Here is a 21,204-nt window from a genome sequence, read left to right as displayed (position 1 = left end):
CGCAAAGCCCATTGTGTAAACATAGCTAGAAGAAAGTCTAATAGGTAAGAGCTGCTCAGGGTGAGAGAAGGAGTGGAAGGGTGGACACACTGCAGGAAAGAATGGACACCCGGATTGTAAACATTAGTTTTTTTTGTTTACCCAGGAGTGGATTGAATACAGAGAAAGCTATGTTCACACACTGTTTAGTGGATGGCTGTCATAAGCAATGCCTTGTCCTTCGAAGTCTGTACATAAAACCACCTCATCTGCAATATTATTAGGGGAAAAAAGGACAGAAAACCTCTTCAGTGGGCAAGTATTGGGGACGTCCCACAGCTGCTTGAGGTTTTCTCAGAATATACGGGGTACTTCCAAGTCCTGAAGGAGAACTGTCGCAAAATACATTCATTCTGGATGTTCTGTTAATTAATTCTACTGGATGTCGGTCATTTTTGGTTGCAAAATACTGAGCAAAAATTCCACGTTGAACATAGCCTTACCAAGTACTTTATATTTTACTGGTCATTTATGCTTCTTCTCCTTTCATTACCATCTATGTTTTCATATTGTTGTACATGATGGTTGTTGAATGAAATAAATGTACTTTATTGTATTTGATTGTATATCTGCCTTTGTGGGGTATATATATTTTATATATGAGCTGTCCATATCATCATATTTTTTGCCGCCCACAATCTATCTCCGCCACATTGTATTGTAAACAGCTCAATGCCCATGTAGCATCCAGTATGTAAGAAAACAGAGCACTGTTATTGATCTGCCGGTGAAGTCCCAAGAGTTCTTTGATTTATTGATCGGTTAAGTTATATAGTTACTATGGCTGAAGAAAGGTCCATTAACTCCAACCGGATATTAATTGAAAATGTGTTATTTTGTGTTATATTGATCCAAAGGGAAAGAAAACAGGATTCCTTGTAGGATGTCTGTCAGGTTGGAGTCAAAGAGTGCTGAGAAAATGTCCATCCCAACTTTACACTCGACAGTTCAGACTCATTCCCATATCAGTAATTATTACAGAGACTTTTGTGACTGAGGCTGCTAGTGTCATACAACTTTAGTTTTGGATTACGTTCCCGTTTTTAGTGGACATCCATCATTTACGGCCATTTTGATTAGACGGCCATCATTTAATGGCAAATGACGGCCATTGTTTTGTAATATAGTTATAGTTGTGTACTAATTTTCGTTGTTATGAAACTGTAATTTTGACCATGTGTGAACATAGCCACAATGGGCTGACATTAAAAACTTCACATTAATATAAAAGTTATATTAATAATAATAATTAATATTATTAATATAATATATTATTAATATATTAATAATAAAGTAAATAACAGACGTTATCACCACGGACATCACAATAATGATCATGACAATTATTTTCGGACATCTTTTGCAAACAGCGGACGTTTTTAATTAGTTGTTCACACACAGTTTCTCTTTTTTCACTGTTCTTTCTCCATTTCTCTGTTTCTCCACAGGCATGAGAACACTGGGGAGCATGGACAGGTAAGTATACAGCTTTATTTCACTTTACACTGTCATCAGCCGTCAGTCATGCATCACTATTACACATAGTGATGCATTGTCGGCGACCAATGATTTTTAAACCTGTTGAAAGACAGGGAGCAAATTTTATTGGATAACTACTGGCCAATGTTGTTAAAGAGGATGTACCACCTGGTACATCCTCTTTAACCTGAACCCACTGATCGATCGGCGCCGGCACAGGGAAGTCTGTGCCGCGGTCCTTTTTTCGGACCGCCGCCCGGTTTCCAAGCACGGCGCTGTTCAATCCAGCGGTACCGGCCGGAGCTGAAGCACTGGAGGTCGGCTGGGCCGCCCCCAGTGGGAGGGAATTCCCTGCCCTGTATGACGCGGCTCGCTTAGAATGAATGGAGCCGCGTCATACAGGGGAGGGAATTCTCTCCGACTGGGAGTGGGCCGGCCGACCTCCAGTGCTTCAGCACCGGCCGGTACCGCTGGATCGAACGGCGCCGTGCACGGGAACCGGGCTGCGGTCCGAAAAATGGACTGCGGCACCGGCTTCCCCATGACGGCGCCGATCGATCCGTGGGTTCAGGTTAAAGAGGATGTCCTGGGTGGTACATCCTCTTTAAGATCCACCAATCATACTTACACTGGAAGGGGGGGATTCTCTAGTATCCCATTTAGCTCAGTAGAGAGTAGTGCAGTGGCTTGTCTTACCATTTACATTTGTCTGTATAAATATTTATATATGTTTATGAAATTTATTCTCAATATCATAGCTCTGCAGGTTTTTCCATTTAAGAGCCATATAGTAGCAGAATTTGAATCTGCCCAAATCAATTTCATGAGACTGAAAGAAAATCTCCATAGACAATTTAAAATACTAGAGATGAGTGAACCTGGAGCATGCTCGAGTCAATCCGAACCCGATGTCAAGAATAGCAGGTGGGGATAAGACACCAGACAGTGGGCCCTGAATCTGACCCCACCCACTGTCACCTGCCTACTTGCCTCGGTCGACCCTAAGCGGTCACGGACAACCACGAAGACAATCCCTATACTGTATACGTGCACAACATAAAACGCAGACAGACAGACAAACACAATGCGGGAAGTCAACTAGCCGAGTCAGAAACCGAACGAGCAACGCAGTACAAAATCAGAAACAAACGGAGAGTCAGGGGACAGGCAAAAGGTCAGAATCCAGGCAATACAATAGAGAAAGGATAGGGCAGAATGCAGGGAACTGGGGAGCTGGGATCAGAAACAACTAATAGTCAGCGAAGTGAGCTGGTCAGTGAATCATACTTATACTGGGTCAGAGGGCCGGACCAGCACATCATTGGCCCGACGCCCTGATCCCAAACACACAGCAGCTATCATGCTACGGACTGAGTGGGGAAGCGATCCGCCCCTCAGCCCGAGCATGATGCCGTTCAGCTGTAGCGTCTGGGCGGCCGCCGCGAGTGACTCGGAGCCGCGGCATCCCTGGTAACCAAGGACGCCGTCGGGTTTCCGTGACGTCACCCGGCTGGCGCGGCCGTGTCGGCGCTGAGTCCTAGCGCCGACCGACGGAGCCGGGAGAGCAGATGACGCCGCAGGAGCCCTGGCAGGTGAGTTCTTAACATTACCCCTCCCTTTATGAGGGGCCTCAGGACCCTTATCAAAAGGACCCGGCTTGGAAGGGTTACATGAATGATATTGCTGAACAAGGCGAGGCGCATGCATGTCCCTACTTGCGACCCAAGTGCGTTCTTCAGGGCCAAAACCTCTCCAATGAACCAGATACTGCAAAGACCTCTGGACCCAACGTGAATGCAGAATTCTCTCCACCTCGTACTCCAGCTCCCCCTGGATGACCAAGGGAGCAGGGAGAACAGATGGCAACACTGGATTAACATATCTTTTTAACAGTGATTTATGGAACACATCATGGATCTTCATACTCTTAGGCAATTGTAACTTAAAAGAGACAGGATTAATGATCTTAAGAATTACATAGGGACCAATGAATTTCGGCGACAGTTTACTAGATGGGGTTCTTAATTTTAGATTTCTGGTAGAGAGCCATACCTTATCCCCCACCTTGTATTCTGGGCCAGATATGCGTCTTTTGTCTGATTGTTTTTTTGAACTTTCTTGGGCTTTAACCAGGTTCTGCAGAGCCTGGGCCCAGACTGTGCACAGTCTTTTGTAAATCCTTTCGGCGGATGGGTTAATTGACTCAGCGGCATGAATGGAAGAGTACCTAGGATTAAATCCGAAGTTGCAAAAAAAAGGCGACATCTTGAGAGATTGATTCTCTCGATTATTTAGGGCGAACTCAGCTAAAGGTAAATATTCCTTCCATCTGTCTTGAGAACCTGCAACAAAACATCTCAAAAATTGTTCCAATGACTGGTTTACTCTCTCAGTTTGTCCGTTAGACTGAGGATGAAAAGCGGAAGAAAAAGACAAAGATATACCTAGACGACTACAGAATTCTCTCCAGAATTTAGATACAAACTGTACCCCCCTATCAGAAACAATATTTTCGGGAACCCCATGCAGGCGCAGAATATGATTAATAAACAGGAAAGCCAAGCTACGTGCAGTAGGGAGTTTACTAAGAGGAGTAAGGTGACACATTTTAGAAAATCTATCGATGACCACCCAAATCACTGTCTTACCCTTGGAGAGTGGTAGGTCAGTAATGAAGTCCATAGAGATATGGGTCCAGGGTCGAGTAGGCACTGGCAAAGGTCGAAGGAGTCCCTCTGGCAATCTACGAGACACCTTCGACCTAGCACAAGTCTCACATGCTTCCACAAATAATTTAGTATCTCTGGCCCAAGATGGCCACCAATAATGACGAGCTAAAAGATACTTAGTTCCAGCAATGCCTGGATGACCCGCTAACACAGAGCAATGAATCTCTTCCAGAACTTTAAGACGAAGATTGGGGGGAACGAAGAGTTTGTTTTCCGGGGGATAAGATGGTTTCAGTATTCTTTGTGGGAGTGCTACTGATGTCAAAACTACGTGATAAAGCGTCTGTTTTACATTCTTGGAGCCAGGCCTGAAGGTTATCTCAAAATCAAATCGTGTGAAAAAGAGAGCCCATCTGGCTTGCCGGGGAGTAAGACGTTTAGCTTTATCTAGATAAACAAGATTCTTGTGATCAGTCAAAACCTTAATCTTGTGTCTAGCCCCTTCTAAAAAATGCCTCCATTCGTCAAAAGCCCATTTTATGGCGAGAAGTTCTCTATTGCCTATATCATAGTTACATTCAGCTCTAGAGAACTTCCGAGAAAAATAGGCTATGGGTTTGAGATTAGTGAGCGTCTCCGATCCCTGTGAGAGAACAGCTCCCACTCCCACCTCTGAGGCATCCACCTCAACAATGAACGGTTGTTCGAAATCTGGTTGAGTCAACACCGGAGCGACAGAAAAACATTTTTAAAGTTTGTCGAATGCCAGAACAGCTTCAGGAGTCCAGTTTACCAAATCAGCTCCTTGCCTGGTCATGTCAGTAAGAGGTTTGGCAATTACGGAAAAACCTTTAATAAACTTTCTATAATAATTAGCGAACCCCAAAAATCTTTGTAACGCTTTAAGACTGTTGGGGCGCTCCCATTTTTCAATGGCCGATATTTTAAGAGGATCCATCTCAAAAGAATTGGAGGTGACTTTGTATCCCAAAAATGAAACCTCCTGAACACCGAACTGGCACTTCGACAACTTAGCAAACAATCGATTCAACCGCAACAGTTCCATAACCTTACGAACATGGTATACGTGTGAGGACCAATCAGGGGAGAAAATTAATATATCATCCAAGTATACCACCAAGAAACGACCCAGATATTTACGAAAAATATCATTGACAAAATGTTGGAATACTGCAGGCGCGTTGCATAGCCCAAAGGGCATCACAAGATATTCGAAGTGTCCCTCAGGGGTATTAAAGGCGGTCTTCCACTCATCCCCTTCCTTTATCCTGATCAGATTATAGGCTCCACGCAGATCAATCTTAGAGAACCATTGAGCCCCTACAATCTGATTAAATAAATCTGGAATTAACGGAAGAGGATGTTGGTTCTTTATAGTGATTTTATTTAATTCTCGATAGTCTATGCACGGACGTAGACCACCATCTTTTTTACCAACAAAGAAAAACCCTGCCCCTAGTGGAGAGCAGGAAGGACGAATGTGACCTTTGCATAAACTATCTTTGATATATTCACGCATAGCCTCCCTTTCCGGCCTAGACAAATTAAATATCCGACCTTTAGGATATTTAGACTCCGGAATTAAATCAATGGCACAATCGTATGGACGATGAGGAGGTAACTCGTCCACTGATTTTTCGTCAAATACATCAACAAAATCCCATAAGAATTCGGGGACCTCCTCTTCCAAGGAGGAACATTCAGTAAGATGCAAAGAAATACAATGAGAAGCACATCCCGGTCCCCATTGAATGAGTTCCCTGTTTGGCCAATCAAACACTGGGTTATGCTGGGCCAACCAGGGCAACCCCAAAATAATGTCGGATGACAAATTATCCAAAATCAAAAAATCAAGAGACTCAGAATGAATAGAGCCTATGTTTACCTTGAGGTGAGGAGTAATATACCTCACCTTACCTTGCGCCAGTGGCGTAAAATCCGCCCCAGTGATACTCAGCGGGCACTTAAGCTGAAGTGGGCATACCCCCAGACTGGACCAGAAACCAGAATTAATAAAATTAGCGGATGCCCCAGAATCAATATGGGCTGATCCTGAAATACTTTTTTCCCCTAAAGAAAGTGCAATAGGCACCATCAATTTATTCTTTTTATCGAGCGGTACCTGTGCGCCTGAGTGACCCCCTCGATAGTCACTCAGGCGCTGGAGTTTTCCGGCGGTGATCCAATTCTGGAGGTACACTCCCGAATACGATGTCCCGATTTGCCACAGTATAGACACAGATTATGTTGCAATCGATAGGCGCGTCTTGTCTTAGCATCCGTGGCTCCAATCTGCATAGGTTCTTCTTGTGGTAATGACAGAGAAGAAGAAGGTTTAGGAGGAGGGAAAACAGAGGGTGAGGACTTATAAGGACCAGTGGTTGCTCTCTCTCTCCGTCTCTCCCGCATGCGTCTGTCTACCCTTATCGCTAAGGTCATAATCTCTTCTAGAGACTCAGGAGGCGGGTAAGCCACTAATAAATCTTTTAATTGATCGGAAAGACCTACACGGAACTGATACCGTAGTGCAGAGTCATTCCAACCGGATGGAATACACCACTGGCGAAATTCAGCGCAATAGTCCTCTACTGGTCTCTTTCCCTGTTGTAACGAGGTCAATTGGCGCTCAGCCACTGCGGTCCTATCAGGATCTTCATACAACAGGCCAAGAGCTGAAAAAAAATAGTCCACAGAACTTAACTCAATGGCGTTGGGAGGTAGGGAAAATGCCCATTCTTGTGGGGGACCTTGCAGAAGGGACATTATAATTCCCACCTTTTGACTTTCGTCCCCAGAAGAGCGTGGACGCAACCGAAAGAATAATTTACACCCCTCCTTGAAAGCCCGAAAATCCTTTCTATCTCCCTTAAATTTCTCTGGGAGCTGTACTGGTGGTTCGGGCGGGGAAGGAGTCGTCATAGTCACCTGGCGTGGAGCAGCCTCCTGTTCCTGAACACGTTCCGCAAGACCCTGTACCAACGTGTTCAGGTTTTGCATCTGCTCCACCAATGTCTTAATGGGATCCATGGTGATCCTCGGAAGACGTATAAAAATTATGGGGCTGGCTATTCTGTCAAGAATAGCAGGTGGGGATAAGACACCAGACAGTGGGCCCTGAATCTGACCCCACCCACTGTCACCTGCCTACTTGCCTCGGTCGACCCTAAGCGGTCGCGGACAACCACGAAGACAATCCCTATACTGTATACGTGCACAACATAAAACGCAGACAGACAGACAAACACAATGCGGGAAGTCAACTAGCCGAGTCAGAAACCGAACGAGCAACGCAGTACAAAATCTGAAACAAACGGAGAGTCGGGACAGGCAAAAGGTCAGAATCCAGGCAATACAATAGAGAAAGGATAGGGCAGAATGCAGGGAACTGGGGAGCTGGGATCAGAAACAACTAATAGCCAGCGAAGTGAGCTGGTCAGTGAATCATACTTATACTGGGTCAGAGGGCCGGACCAGCACATCATTGGCCCGACCCCCTGATCCCAAACACACAGCAGCTGTCATGCTATGGACTGAGTGGGGAAGCGATCCGCCCCTCAGCCCGAGCATGATGCCGTTCAGCTGTAGCGTCTGGGCGGCCGCCGCGAGTGACTCGGAGCCGCGGCGTCCCTGGTAACCAAGGACGCCGTCGGGTTTCCGTGACGTCACCCGGCTGGCGCGGCCGCGTCGGCGCTGAGTCCTAGCGCCGACCGACGGAGTCGGGAGAGCAGATGACGCCGCAGGAGCCCTGGCAGGTGAGTTCTTAACACCCGAACTTTCAGCATTTGATTAGCGGTGGCTGCTGAAGTTGGATAAAGCCCTAAGGCTATGTGGAAATCATGGATATAGTCATTGGCTGTATCCATGTTTTCCAGACAACCTTAGAGCTTTATCCAAGTTCAACAGCTCCCGCTAATCAAATACCGAACGTTCGGGTTCGGATTAACTTGAGCTTGCTCGTGGTTTGCTCAAAAAGTAGAAAAAGATGTTGAAATGAAATGTTATATATATTGTATGTGTGAATATTATGGTAATATGTGCAAGTGACTAAAGCAAAAGATCTTAATGTATCGGGGAAAACTACAATTAAAAGAACGCGGCCTCTATCCTGGATGCTGGATGAGATTCGGTTGGACATGGAGGCATAAAGGTTCCATATGGAATCCTGTGGCACATTTGGTCACAGATGTTGCAGCTCGGCCTGTAGATCCCGCACAATTCATGTACTTTATTGTCAATCTATCAGGAAATCAAGACATTCTCGAGAACCCTTGCTGTTTAGGTGAGTATTATGCTGCTAAAAATTGTGAGTTGGAGGCAGGATGTCTTGTATGGCTTATGGCTGTGCTTGTATTACTACTAGGCACGACTGACTGTTGTACTTGATGGGTCTCCAGATCATCACACCAGTAGTTGGGTCAGCATGTTGCTCCACAGCAAAGGCAGAACTGAAAACGGCATAACAGTAAGTTGGTCTTAAATTAGGCCCCACCCCCAATCCCCCCACCGCACGCCTCTTAGTGCAGATTTATGCCACGATTTCTGCCTGATAAATCAAGGTAAATCTGGAATGGGAGTAGGCTACGCTTCCTCCCCACCTTGCCGTGCCACACCACCAGCCCATTAGGCGAACAGGGGTCATGGCAGGTGTACACCACAGAGAAGGTAAGTATCTGGCCCTTCTCCGTGGCGTATGCCTCTAGCGGGGGTTTCATAAATCTTCCCCAAAGGCTCACCATGGGGCCTTAATACTTAAGTATGACTATCTTTGGATTTGTTTCTAAACATTATATGGATCCAGTATCTTGCCCTGTCCTGTATCCCCCCTGACACACACCAGTGGGGGGGTAGCTTGACAACCTCATTTTAATAAATAGGCCAGATAGAAGGAAGGCCAAATAGAGGCAGGGGGTCCCCTATGTTTAAGTGACCATAAGATTAAAAGTTATCCTTTAATAAAACGCTTTGTAGTGTTGAAAAAAGAAGTGAGCGATTTTTACCTAATTGGAATAAACGTTATAAACAAGAAAAAAACAACATAGATAACTACAACTGTAAGGGACATGATAAATGATCAAAGCCTCTAGGCTATACTACCATACTGTAAATAATGATTATTAATGATCATCATTTTAGTCGTTTCTTCACCTAAAAAGATGTAGTGGGAACATGGCCTTACAGGTACGTCCTGTGCCATGAAGCTTCATAGGAGGTGGGGGCCGGCTGCAGTGAGCAGCCCGGCCCTCACCGTTAATGACAGGCTGCAGCGATCACACTGCAGATTGTCATTAACCCCTTAAACGCCGCGATCGTTTAAGTGTAAGTGACATGCTTTATTACTGTAAATTTGCTCACCGCTAGCTTTTATCTTTTGTGCCTACAACTTGTGGACACGTGGTTATGAATTGCTAAAGAAAGTGAGTAACTTACTTAAAGTGCAAGACTGTTAGACGTTTCCTACACATTAAAGGAGTTAACCGGCAAAAAATTGTTTTCTTTCAAATCAACTGGTTTTTAAAAAGTTATATAGATTTGTAATTTACTTCTATTTAAAAATCTCAAGTCTTACAGTACTTATCAGCAGCTATATGTCCTGCAGGAAGTAGTATATTCTTTCCAGTCTGAAATAGTGCTCTCTGTTGCCACCTCTGTCCATGTCATGAACTGTCCAGAGCAGGAGAGGTTTTCTATGGGGATTTTCTACTGCTCTGGACAGTTTCTGACATGGACAGAGGTGGCAGCAGAGAGCACTGTGTCAGACTGGAAAGAAAACACCCCTTCCTGCAGGACATACAGCAGTCGATAAGTATGGAAAGACTAGAGATTCTTAAATCTCAATTAAGTAACTTACAAATCTATATAACTTTATGACACCAGTTGATTGGGGGGGGGGGGGGGGGTAGAGATTTTCGCTGGATAATTGAAAAAAAATAAAAATTTGGTCGGTTGGTTGACAAAGCTCCAGTTAACCAGTCTTCAAAAAAGTTGCAACCAGCTCGATAAATTATAGAATATTATTATGATAGAATATTGTCATTAGTGAAGTCCATAGCGTAAAGAATTCATCGTTAATTTTTTGCCTGATGATCTATAATTTGCTCTTGTACTTTAAATTAATTTCCATTCATTCCTTTCAGGTGCGTTGCAAGAAGTCGGAATGTTCAGCGATTACACAGATTGTTTTATAGCGTCTGTGGAATTTGCTAAGACTAGCGAGTCCATGTGTTTTGCCAGAGGTTGCACTTTGTTAGCCATTACATTGACAGCATGTAGTTAAAGTGATAACTTTTCATTTACTCACCGGATAGGTTAAAAGTATAAGCTTAGGTTTAGTTGTCAACCATTCTACAAAACTGAATACCGTATATTTACACTCAAAACAGATGGACTGTTACTTTCCAGACAAGTGATATTAGTTATTGAAAGAGTATCCGATGTAGGCTATGTTCACACAATGTCAAAAATAGAGAAAAGGTGTCCGCTTTTGGTATTTAAAAAAACTTCTGTTAATGCCGCAATTTAACTGACTGCGGTGCAATGCATTGAAGTCAATGGAAAGACGGACGTCCAATGCCCACAATGTATTAAATAACGGACGTTATCGTTAAAATATTGATCATTACAATTATTTTCGGACGTCTTTTTCAAACAGCGGACATTTTTTATTAGTTGTTCACACACAGTTTTTCTTTTGTCACCATCCGTTCTCCGTTTTTACTATTAAATTCAATGGACTTTTCAATTAAGTCGCATCTAAAGGACAATTAGTAATCCCAAACTAGAATAATGTACCAACAGCCGTCATTGCACTAAGGGAAGGCCAGACAACTAAATCATGTCTGTTATTTTAGATTCAAAATGACGGCCATATGATGAAAGGCATAGGATATTTAGTCAGCCCGGCACCTCTTTCTGCAGACTCTTTTTCAGTTAAAATATTGAAATATTGGATTTAAATTTACTTTAAATTTTAAATTTTGAATCCTACCCTATGCTGTCCATTATTAAAAGCTCTAAAACCTTAGGGCCCTATTCCACCGGACAATTATCGTTTGCATAATCATTAACGATTAACAATCTCAAACGACCGCTATTGCGAAAGACTTGAAAACGTTCACTCATTTCCATGGAACGATAATCGTTACTTATGATCGCATTTGCGATTGTTTTTTCTTCGCTATTTATTCGCTATTGCGTTCGTATCTACTGCGAACGACCGAACAATGTCTTATTCAATGCGAACGATTTGCAAACGTTTTGCGAACGAGCAACGATAAAAATAGGTCCAGGTCTTATAAAGCGATCGACGATTTCTCGTTCGGTTGTTAATCGTTAACTGCATTTCAACCGAACGATTATCGTTTAGATTCGAACGATTTAACGATAATCTAAACAATAATCGTCCGGTGGAATAGGGCCCTTAAAGGAAATAGACGCTCAGCATAGCCAGTATAGTATAGAGCCTTTGTTGTGCGTTTGTTTCTGGTGGGTTTTAATGATGTTTGATACGGCCGTAGAAACAATTAACATGCCGATGATTTACATTGTGCATTGGATGCAATGCAATTTTTGATGGAACAACGGACGTTCTTTGACGCTCACTACAACGGCCTTTGTATTTGAGTGCCAAACAACAGCCCATGCTGCCATCCTGCCGGGTGTCACCTTCTCCAGGTTTCCGTGTACATCACACCCTGGGTTGAACGTCACAAGTGGGTGGGATTTAACCAGCTCAGCCAATCAGCAGCGTCCCACCCCAGTCACTGACTGGCTGAGCGGGGCATCCCTCAACCAGGTCATGGATACTGTTAGAAGCAGATGTAGCACTCATCGGAGTAGGTCGAAAAAATGTTTTATTGTGTCCATGGATCACTCAGCGGAGAAGGGGGAAGGTGGAACAAGCAGGTAGCGTCACAGATCAACAAGCGCTTTCGCTCTCAATGGAGCTTCGTCAGGTTGGGAACATGTGTTCCGGTGAGTGCTACATCTGCTTCTTCCAGTATCTATACTGTGCATTTCTTAAATTTTTTGTATGCACCTCCTTTGGTCTAATTGCTGGTCCGTGGTCTGCTATATTTACCTGGAGTTCACCTGCCTCACTGTGTTACCTGTAGTGCCGGCCACCTGCTCTTTTTCTCATTCTCAACCAGGTCATGTCGTAGCCAGAGGGGAGCCAAGAAGACAGACGGCTGGGGTCCAGGAGCGGAACATGACTTCTTTTTTATGTCCCCCCAGCCCAGAATAATTTTTTGGCCTGGCACTGGAATTCCCCTTCAACCCCTAGACGACCTAGGACGTACCGGTACGTCCTGGAAGTCTGTGCCCAGACGACCCTGGACGTACCGGTACGTCCTGAGCTATGACAGCGCGGCCGCGGTGTTTAAGTGTAAGTGACAGGAGGAGTCCCTGGTCACTTACCGATTGGGACCCCCGCAGTGTGACCCGATCATAAAACGGACCGCCGGAGGTCTCTCACCTGCCTCCGTGCGGTACGATCGGAGCTCTGGTCACTGAGCTTGCACAGTCAGGCTCAATGAGCAGAGCGCCGATGACACTGATCAATGCTATGCCTATGGCATAGCAATGATCAGTGTACCAAAGGAAAGTAATGAATGTACAAGTCCCCCAAAGGGACTTAAAATGTATAAAAAAAAAGTTAAAAACACTAATACACCACCCCAAAACCCCTCCCCCAATAAAAGTTTAAATCACCCCCCTTTCCCATAATATAAATAAAACATATAAAAATAAATAAACATATAATATACGGTAGCGTGCGTAATTGTCCAATCTATTAAAATATAGCAAGCGTCATTGCGAACGGTGAACGGCGTAGACGAAAAGAGGGGGAAAAGTGTGCGGATTACTGATTTTGTTACATTATATATAAAAAAAAATAATAAAAAGTGATCAAAACAGCCGATTTTCACAGATATGGTATTAATAAAAACTAGAGATCATGGCGGAAAAAATGTAATCCATACAGCCCCATAGGTGAAAAAATAAAACTGTTATAAGCCACAATAAACCCCATTTTATTAATATTTAATTGCCAAAAAATAGGATTTCATTAAAAAATATATATAACATTAGAGATTCTGTGTAACCTGCATATGGTTGTGTTCAGTCTGACCTATAGAATAATAGTATCATGTCGCTTTTACCATATAGTGCATTACGTAGACACAGGAACCACCCAAACGTTACCATATTGCATTCTTTTTTACGATTTCACCTATTTGTATCTTAATAAATAATATATTTGGGATTCCGTCATATATGTTATGGTAGAAGGAAAGACGCCATTACAAAGTACAACTATTCCTGTAACAAACAAGCCATTACATGGCCTGTAGATAAAAAACTGAAAGTGCTAGAGCTCTTAGAAGGGGAGGAGGGAAAAACGAGAACCCTAAGATCAAAATTTGCGTGGTTCGCTGGGTCATTTTGGGCCTGGTCCTCAAAGGGTTAAATCTTTTAATAACATGAACAGAAAATCACATGGCTTGTAAGAGGAAAAAGTAATAGAAAAATACAATAAAAAATGGCATGTACACTACAAAAAAAATGCTGCAAAACTGCATTAAAAAAAAGATGCTTTTTTATGGAATTTTTGTTCTTCACTACACTACAAAAACAAAAATATAAAAAAGACCTTATATTTCTCCCTTTTTTGTAGTTTGTTCTGTGTGACCCCTAATAACATTTCTTTTCTGCAAAGGGAACAAGGACGGATAGTAGAGAGACTAGAGATGAGCGCAACACTTGCATCCAGCTTCTTCAGCCACTGGTAATCAAATGCCACCAAATTGGACTCGACCATGCAAGAGTTGCGCTTATCTCACTGAAAGACTTTCTGTATTTTTTTTTTTTTTTTTACATTTGAGGGAAACAACCTGTCCCTTGAAATAATAAGACACCAGCAGTTTATGCATGTACTTTTTTTTTTTTTTACTTTTATTAGAAACACTCAGGTAGAAAAGAAAGAAAAGACATTTTCAAGACTCTCTGTGATTTTCATGCACACACAATTTTGCATAAACGCAGGCACCGCGCAAGGTTTGCATGGGGTGAAGGGTAGAGGATCATTTTCAGACTCTCATAATAAATACATAGCAAACTGACCATGGGAGGGGCAAATTTTGGAAACAGACACCAAGTAAAAATCAATAAGACATTTGTTTTTTTTCCAGTCAGCTTTGCAGCATAATATTTTTCAGGAACCGATGTAGAGGTACATCAAAAACCGTTATTACCATGCAGCGCTCCACGCGGAGCCCAAGTGCTTGCACTATAATAACATTTCTACTAACAAATTTCTTCTCTGGCATTTAACTGTATTTCATTACTCTCCGAACCATTACGCTATTTTCACACACTGTAAAATGAAGGTAAAATAAGGCCGTAATTTTGAGTTTAAAATAAGGCCGTATTTTCTATATAATAATGTGTTCCATTGAAGTCAATGGAAAATTGTCCAGCAGTGCACACACCATATTGATTACAACAATCAAATTAACAAACATGCTCATTATTTACAACCTGCTTTAGTAAAATACGGCAGTTTAAAAAAATAATAAATCTTTTTCACATATTGTTTTATCTCCACTCAAATTACATTCATGTTTAGCCTTTATTTTACTGCGTGTGAACCTAGCCTTATTCTTATTATTCCCACACTTTTAGGCCACAACCACACAACGTCTTCTTTTTTTACTGCCGTTAGATGTCTAGTTTTCTGGACAGTTGTCATTTCGTGCCCAAATACCGTCCATTATTTGGGCATGAAATGATGGCTGTCCAAAAAAATGTCCGTTAAATGGCCAAAAGGAACGTAGTGTGGTTGTGGCCTAAGAGTGTGCTGAGTTCATCAAAGCTTCAAAATTGCGATGTCATTTGCAAATTGTGGCCTTTCTTTGGCCTTTTGACTGACATTTTTTGGACGGCTATAATTTCACGATGAAATAACGTCCGTTATTTCAAAACAATGGCGGTTATTTATGAAATAAAGACCATTGTTTTTAAATAATGGGCATCATTTTGCCGCAAAATGACGACCATCCAAAAAAAAAGTCGAACGGCCAAAAAAAAGATGTTGTGTGGTCGTAGCCTAGGTAGAGACAATGGAGGTGGAATAGTAACGGAACTCTTGTATGATTCTGATTATGCATCCATCAGTAGAGATGAGCGAACCTGGAGCATGCTCGAGTCGATCCGAACCCGAACTTTCGGCATTTGATTAGCTGTGGCTGCTGAAGTTGGATAAAGCTCTAAGGCTATGTGGAAATCATGGATATAGTCATTGGCTGTATCCATGTTTTCCAGACAACCTTAGAGCTTTATCCAACTTCAACAGCCCCCGCTAATCAAATACCGAACGATCGGGTTCGGATCGACTCAAACCCGAACCCGGTTCGCTCATCTCTATCCATCAGTTTGCCAGAGGTAGACAGACTTTATTGACCAAGACAAAGCTGCATAAGTTCGTATGTCACAAGCATTCCGGCTCCATATGTAAGCATCTTGTTTAAAGTGTACCTGTTGTTTTAAAAACATTTGATATATCATAGAGAAATCATAGAGATGTGAAAAGGGTCCGAATCTGTGTATTCAGATCGAAACCGAGCAGGAGAACAAGAGGGGAGAGGACCATGCTACGAAAAAAGAGTTGGGCTCCATAGACATACATAAGTCCAGCTCTTTTTTTTTTTTTTTTTTTTTTTCAGGGTGGCGAGAGGATGCGCTGCAGCTGGTCTTCTCCCGGCTGGTTCTCCTGATCGGTATGGGTCTGAACACTCAGACCAGGAACGATCAACCCTTCTGACTTCTGTCTCTATGACATATCAAAAATTTTTGTAAGGACAGTGACCCTTTAACAAGGCCTTAATTGGTCCTTAACCGTCATAGACTTTATCTTAGAGTTTTACTAATTTTCATGAAAAAGTTATCACAAAATATAATTTTAACGGAGTCTCACAGCAGCCTTGCCTATATTCATATCTCCTTTGTTCTTAAATCACATGCCAAATTTAGCAAGCACATCTGGTTTTGCGGTTTAAAAAATAGCTTACTGTAAAATTACTTCTTAAAATTTTCAAGAACAAAGAAAAAAAAAACCTGTAGATTTTTTTCAAAAATACAACAATCGATTTCTTTCAGGTGGTAAGGAATAGACTTGAAAAATTTTAGGCAAAACCTATAAAGTCTATAAGACATGTAATGTAAGATTGGCAATTATAGTACGGAATTTAACAAACAGGATTCAAATGTAGATACAGAATATTCCAAATTTAATTAATTATAAGCAATTATGACTGTAAATTTTGTGTGTGTGTATACAGACACACACACACATTTGGATCTAATAATTAGAAATTACAGAAAATATTTACAATCATCATAATTGCTTGTAATTAATTAGTCAATTACATTAAGGGTACGTTCACACTTACCGGATCCGCAGCGTATTTTCTGCTGCGAATCCGCATGTAGGTGTGAACGAACCCTATATTGGCTTTTGGACAATTTTTGGACTATTTCAAAGCAGCAATAAAATTGAAAATTGAAACCGAATCGAAAGAACTAGAAAACATCAAAGCATTTTCATTTGAATGGAGAATTTTTTAGTTTTGGGAAAAATGTATGGCAAAAACTGGTTCCATAAACCATTACAATTAACAGTGGTGCAGGCAAGATGGAAAAGGTACAGAGCAACTGTGAGGAAGTGCAAGAATAGTTTTCTTCTTGAAATGAATGGGGGGCACAAGTGAAAACCCTGGCGTAAACAACACGATAAGGAACAAAAATAACTTGTTTTATTTTCGTAAAAAATACTGAAATGCCTTTAAATAGCACACCCAAAATAGAAGTGCTTTTGTAAAATATAAACACAAAATCCTTATCGATTAATGTATAAATCTGAACAAAAAAAATGAAAAAATATTTAAAAAAAAAAAAAACAATTTCTCAAATTAATAAAATTTAATTTCATCTGGACCAAAGAAAAAAGTTAGAATGCATGGAAGGGAAATTAATGTGCCCAGGTCTGTGGCTTATGTGCCATCTGTTTTGCTCCCGTCTGCGCCAGACGCGCTTCTCCGCCCCATGACGGGTTAACTAGTCATCCTGACTGATCCCGTTTTTTTATCAGTAGTGAGCGGCATCTTATGTGACCACAGGTTTGGCCCCTCCCATCGTTCAAGGGCAATCTCAATCAGTGCTGTCTATATAGCGTGGTTGCTGTAGCTGACATACGTGGGTTTACTGGCCAGAGCTGTAGGAGAAACATAAAAAATGTTTAATTACTAAACCGGCCAATAATAATAACAAACCATACAACGGCATATTATTGACAAGCTTACACACTGAATGGATATGTGTTATATAGGTTTACAGTCAGTATCTAACTATATATATATATATATATATGTATTGTTAGATATATATCTTAAAGGGGTACTCCAGGGAAAGTCTTTTTCTTTAAAAATCAACTGGTTTCAGAAAGTTATATAGATTTGTAATAATGTAGTACTTATCAGCTGCTGTATGTCCTGCAGTAAGTGGCTTATTCTTTCCAGTCTGACACAGTGCTCTCTGCTGCCACCTCTGTCCATGTCAGGAACTGTCCACAGAAAGTGAAGTTTTCTATGGAGATTTGCTGACATGGACAGAGGTAGCAGCAGAGAGCACTGTGTCAGACTGGAAAGAATAAGCCACTTCCTGCAGGACATACAGCAGCTGATAAGTAAGGAAAAAATTAAGATAAAGATTACAAATCTCTGGCACTTTCTGACACCAGTTAATGTGAAAGAAATAAAAAAAAAAACCACTGGTGTACCCCTTTAATAGAACATTTCATCTCCATTACATATTGAAAATTCTAGTCTTAGGTTAGAAATAGAACAGGGAAACTACTAAAATATACAGCAAATACAGCTTTATATCACTACTTGTTGCCTCGGCAGGACGGCACGGAAACATAAAATGGAGATACATGGTGACAGAGGGAGAGGAAGTAAAAGTGCAGCCTCGGCGTTTTTCTGGAGAGAACATTGTGTGAATGCAATAAGCCGTCCATTATATCAGGACAGAATATGTTTTATGCATGTACTTACCCTTTTCACACCATGCACCTGCATACATTGAAGTGTGCATCAATATAAGCTTCCCTGCATTATGTTGCTTGGTGACATCTACATTGCGCACACTGTGGTTATGAATAAATATAATACATCTCTCTACAATGATGATGATGGTAATGAGCGTGCGGCATTGTGATAGGAATTGTGAGTATGCTTTCAATGGGAATGAAGCTTTGAAATGTGGCAATCTGCCGAGTGTGTGGAGTCCATGCAGCGTACACCCCCAGGTGACTGCAGGATGTCTAAGACTGCGGCCTGTGGGAGATGTCACTTGACATTGAACCTGTGGATGAGAAGATGAATCCTGACAGCGTCATTAGCTGTATGCTGTGTGTTCGGAGCGCTGGCACCGGGAGAGGCTGGGGGAGCTATTGATATACAGCTGTTTATTTAAAGGATAAAAGACGCAATAACAAATCACAAACTTGGATTTCTCCGTGCAAAATTCTTACTGCCATTTAATTTTTCTTTATTTAAAGGGATAGTTCAGCAACAAAAAAAAATATTTCAAATCAACTGACAGAAAGTTCCAGAGGTTTGTAATTTGTGGTCCCACACACATTGACCCAGGACTACCCCATCTCCCCTTCCCCCCAGAGCGGCTCCAGTGGCTACTGAACCTCAAGCGGCTAATCCCCTACCCCCACCCCCCCAACACAGTGTCCCAGGTCACCAATGCACCCAACACTCCTCCCACACATGCACACACGTCCCAGCCACCATTCCAACCTCTCCCAACCCCCAAGATCTCAATGGTGATTCCGCACCCCCCTCATCACCATTACTGCCCCCTGGACCTGAGAAAAGAGCAGAGGAAGGCAGGCATAGCAGCAGCAAAAGGTCAGAGGAGGACAGAAGGACAGAGCAGGAGCCAGGATAGGTGAGATTACCCCCAGAGAACTACAATCCTCATCGTGTCCTGCTAACAGTTCATAGTGCGAGTTGTAGTTTTACAGCCTGTGGCCATTCAGGTTGAAGAACTACAACCCCCATCAAACCCTATTGGCAGTTCATAATGGAAGTTGTAGTTGTGAAACTGATTAGAGGATGACAGTATAGGAAGGGTGAAGCGGTGGCACAACAGAACTACATTTCTCAGCATGCTGTCGCATGACAGCGCCACCACGCCCCTCCCCCCGGCAAGCACAACAATATCTCAGAGGGACCCGCAACTCCCCTTCCCCCACACCCACCCCCCAGGGGACATTGTCTCAGACCAGAGGAGCTTTATCGAGGAGCTGCAGGCACAGGCACCAGCTTGCACAAGTGTTCCAAACCCCTTTATTATGTATTTAATACGTATCTTATATGTATATAATAGAGGGGTATATATGAGAGTAATATATACATATTAGAGAGGTGTATATATGTATATATATATATATATATATATATATATATATATATATATTAGAGGCAGTGTTGTAGCTATGGGGCCCAGACACCAACGGGACCCGTAGAACCCCCCCACCCCCAGTGGAGTGTGGTCTGCTTTCAAGGTGACAACTCACAATACGTTGCACTGAGGGTCTCTCTTGAGACTGAAGGCAGCTATGCACCTCCAGCCACAAGAGCCCCCCCCCCCCCCCATACACATACTAACAGTGCCCTGCGCAGTGTACCCACATTGTCCCAGCTCCCTGGAGCCAGGGGAATATGGTGGGGTGCCCATACAGTTTTTTGCTATAGGGCTCCATGGATCCTAGTTAGGCCCCTGCTCTGGCAGTTCCTGACGTGGACAGAGGTGGCAGCAGAGAGCAGTGTGTCAGACTGGAAAGGATACACCCCTTCCTGCAGGACATACAGTAGCAGATAAGTACTGGAAGAATGAAGATTTTTTTTAATTTTAACAGAATTTTAACAATTTTAACAACTACAAATCTCTGTCACTTTCTGGCACCAGTTGATTTGAAAGAATTTTTTTTTCTGAACTTTGGCTTTCACGGATAAGATTGCATGTTCTTTTGTAAGAGATTACTAACAGGTGATACAAATCAGTGGGATGCAGTGTTAAAAGGTGTAGACATGTTAGTTGTGCTAAAACTCTGACTTGCCTTGTGTCTCCATGCTGTCACATAGCTCGGTCTTGGCCTCCCCATTTGGTCTGTAGCCTCCTTTTTGTGTGAATTTGTTGCTCATTGTTGCCGCTGTGACAACAGCCTTCAGGCTTCTTTTTCGCTTAGGGACATTCAGTTCTGGGTGGAAAAGGATAACGTAGACCTTGGGCATGTAGAGCATACCTAAGGACACGGAGGCACTCAAACTCACTGAAATGGTCAGTGTTGTGGTTTGGATATGCATCTGCGGACAAAAGTCACAAGTGAGCAGAAGGATTCAGTCGTGTAGGACACAAAACATTACAGAATGCCATTACAGACAACACCAACATGCAAAAAAAGAACACCACACACAACGTTGCTTCATGCTTATAAAACTGGTTATCCATATGAGATAAATGGGGACAGAGACGATAAATCCGGCCTTAACTGACACACAAATTAAGTTTCGGAAGAAACAACTGCGTAAATATGAAGAATATTCAGCCTTGCATGGCCATACTTTAATATAATATAATATAGCATCATGCTTAAAAGGTTTGTGCATACAATATGAACCAGCTAGGTATAGTTCCCGGTGGTCCCTACTTCCTCTATCCAGTGCAGATCTTGGGATCCTTCTACGTTTTTACGAAATTTGATCTAGTAAAAATATGCAAATTAGGTCCTTAGGTGCCATGGGAGCATTTCTCCGATGCTCACACCTACTGTTACTTATGCTTATTCAAGAATACATAAGTAGGCCGGTGTTCCGGCATATTGGAATATGGCTAAGTAGGTCTTCTTGCAGAGTAGTCTTCT

The 21,204-nt window shown here is 42.5% G+C and overlaps 1 protein-coding gene across 2 annotated transcripts in view; it reads right to left on the bottom strand.

The window, feature by feature from the left end:
• Window positions 1-17,344: 17,344 nt before the first annotated feature.
• The window catches only part of GRM4 (glutamate metabotropic receptor 4), an 88,024-nt gene continuing 84,164 nt past the window's right edge, over window positions 17,345-21,204 (bottom strand). The window contains exons 9-10 of one of the 2 annotated variants that reach the window (XM_069972576.1): window positions 20,391-20,647; window positions 17,345-17,468 (exon numbers count right to left, since the gene is read on the bottom strand). In XM_069972576.1, coding sequence (XP_069828677.1) covers window positions 17,429-17,468; window positions 20,391-20,647 — 297 coding nt within the window. In that variant the 3' untranslated portion in view covers window positions 17,345-17,428. Of the gene's footprint in view, window positions 17,479-20,390; window positions 20,648-21,204 lie in introns of both variants that reach the window. The other variant, XM_069972575.1, reaches the window with a different exon arrangement.

Source organism: Dendropsophus ebraccatus, chromosome 5, assembly GCF_027789765.1.
Source record: "Dendropsophus ebraccatus isolate aDenEbr1 chromosome 5, aDenEbr1.pat, whole genome shotgun sequence".
In the NCBI taxonomy this organism is placed as follows: Eukaryota; Metazoa; Chordata; class Amphibia; order Anura; family Hylidae; genus Dendropsophus; species Dendropsophus ebraccatus.
This window is presented reverse-complemented; position numbering and strand designations above follow the sequence as displayed.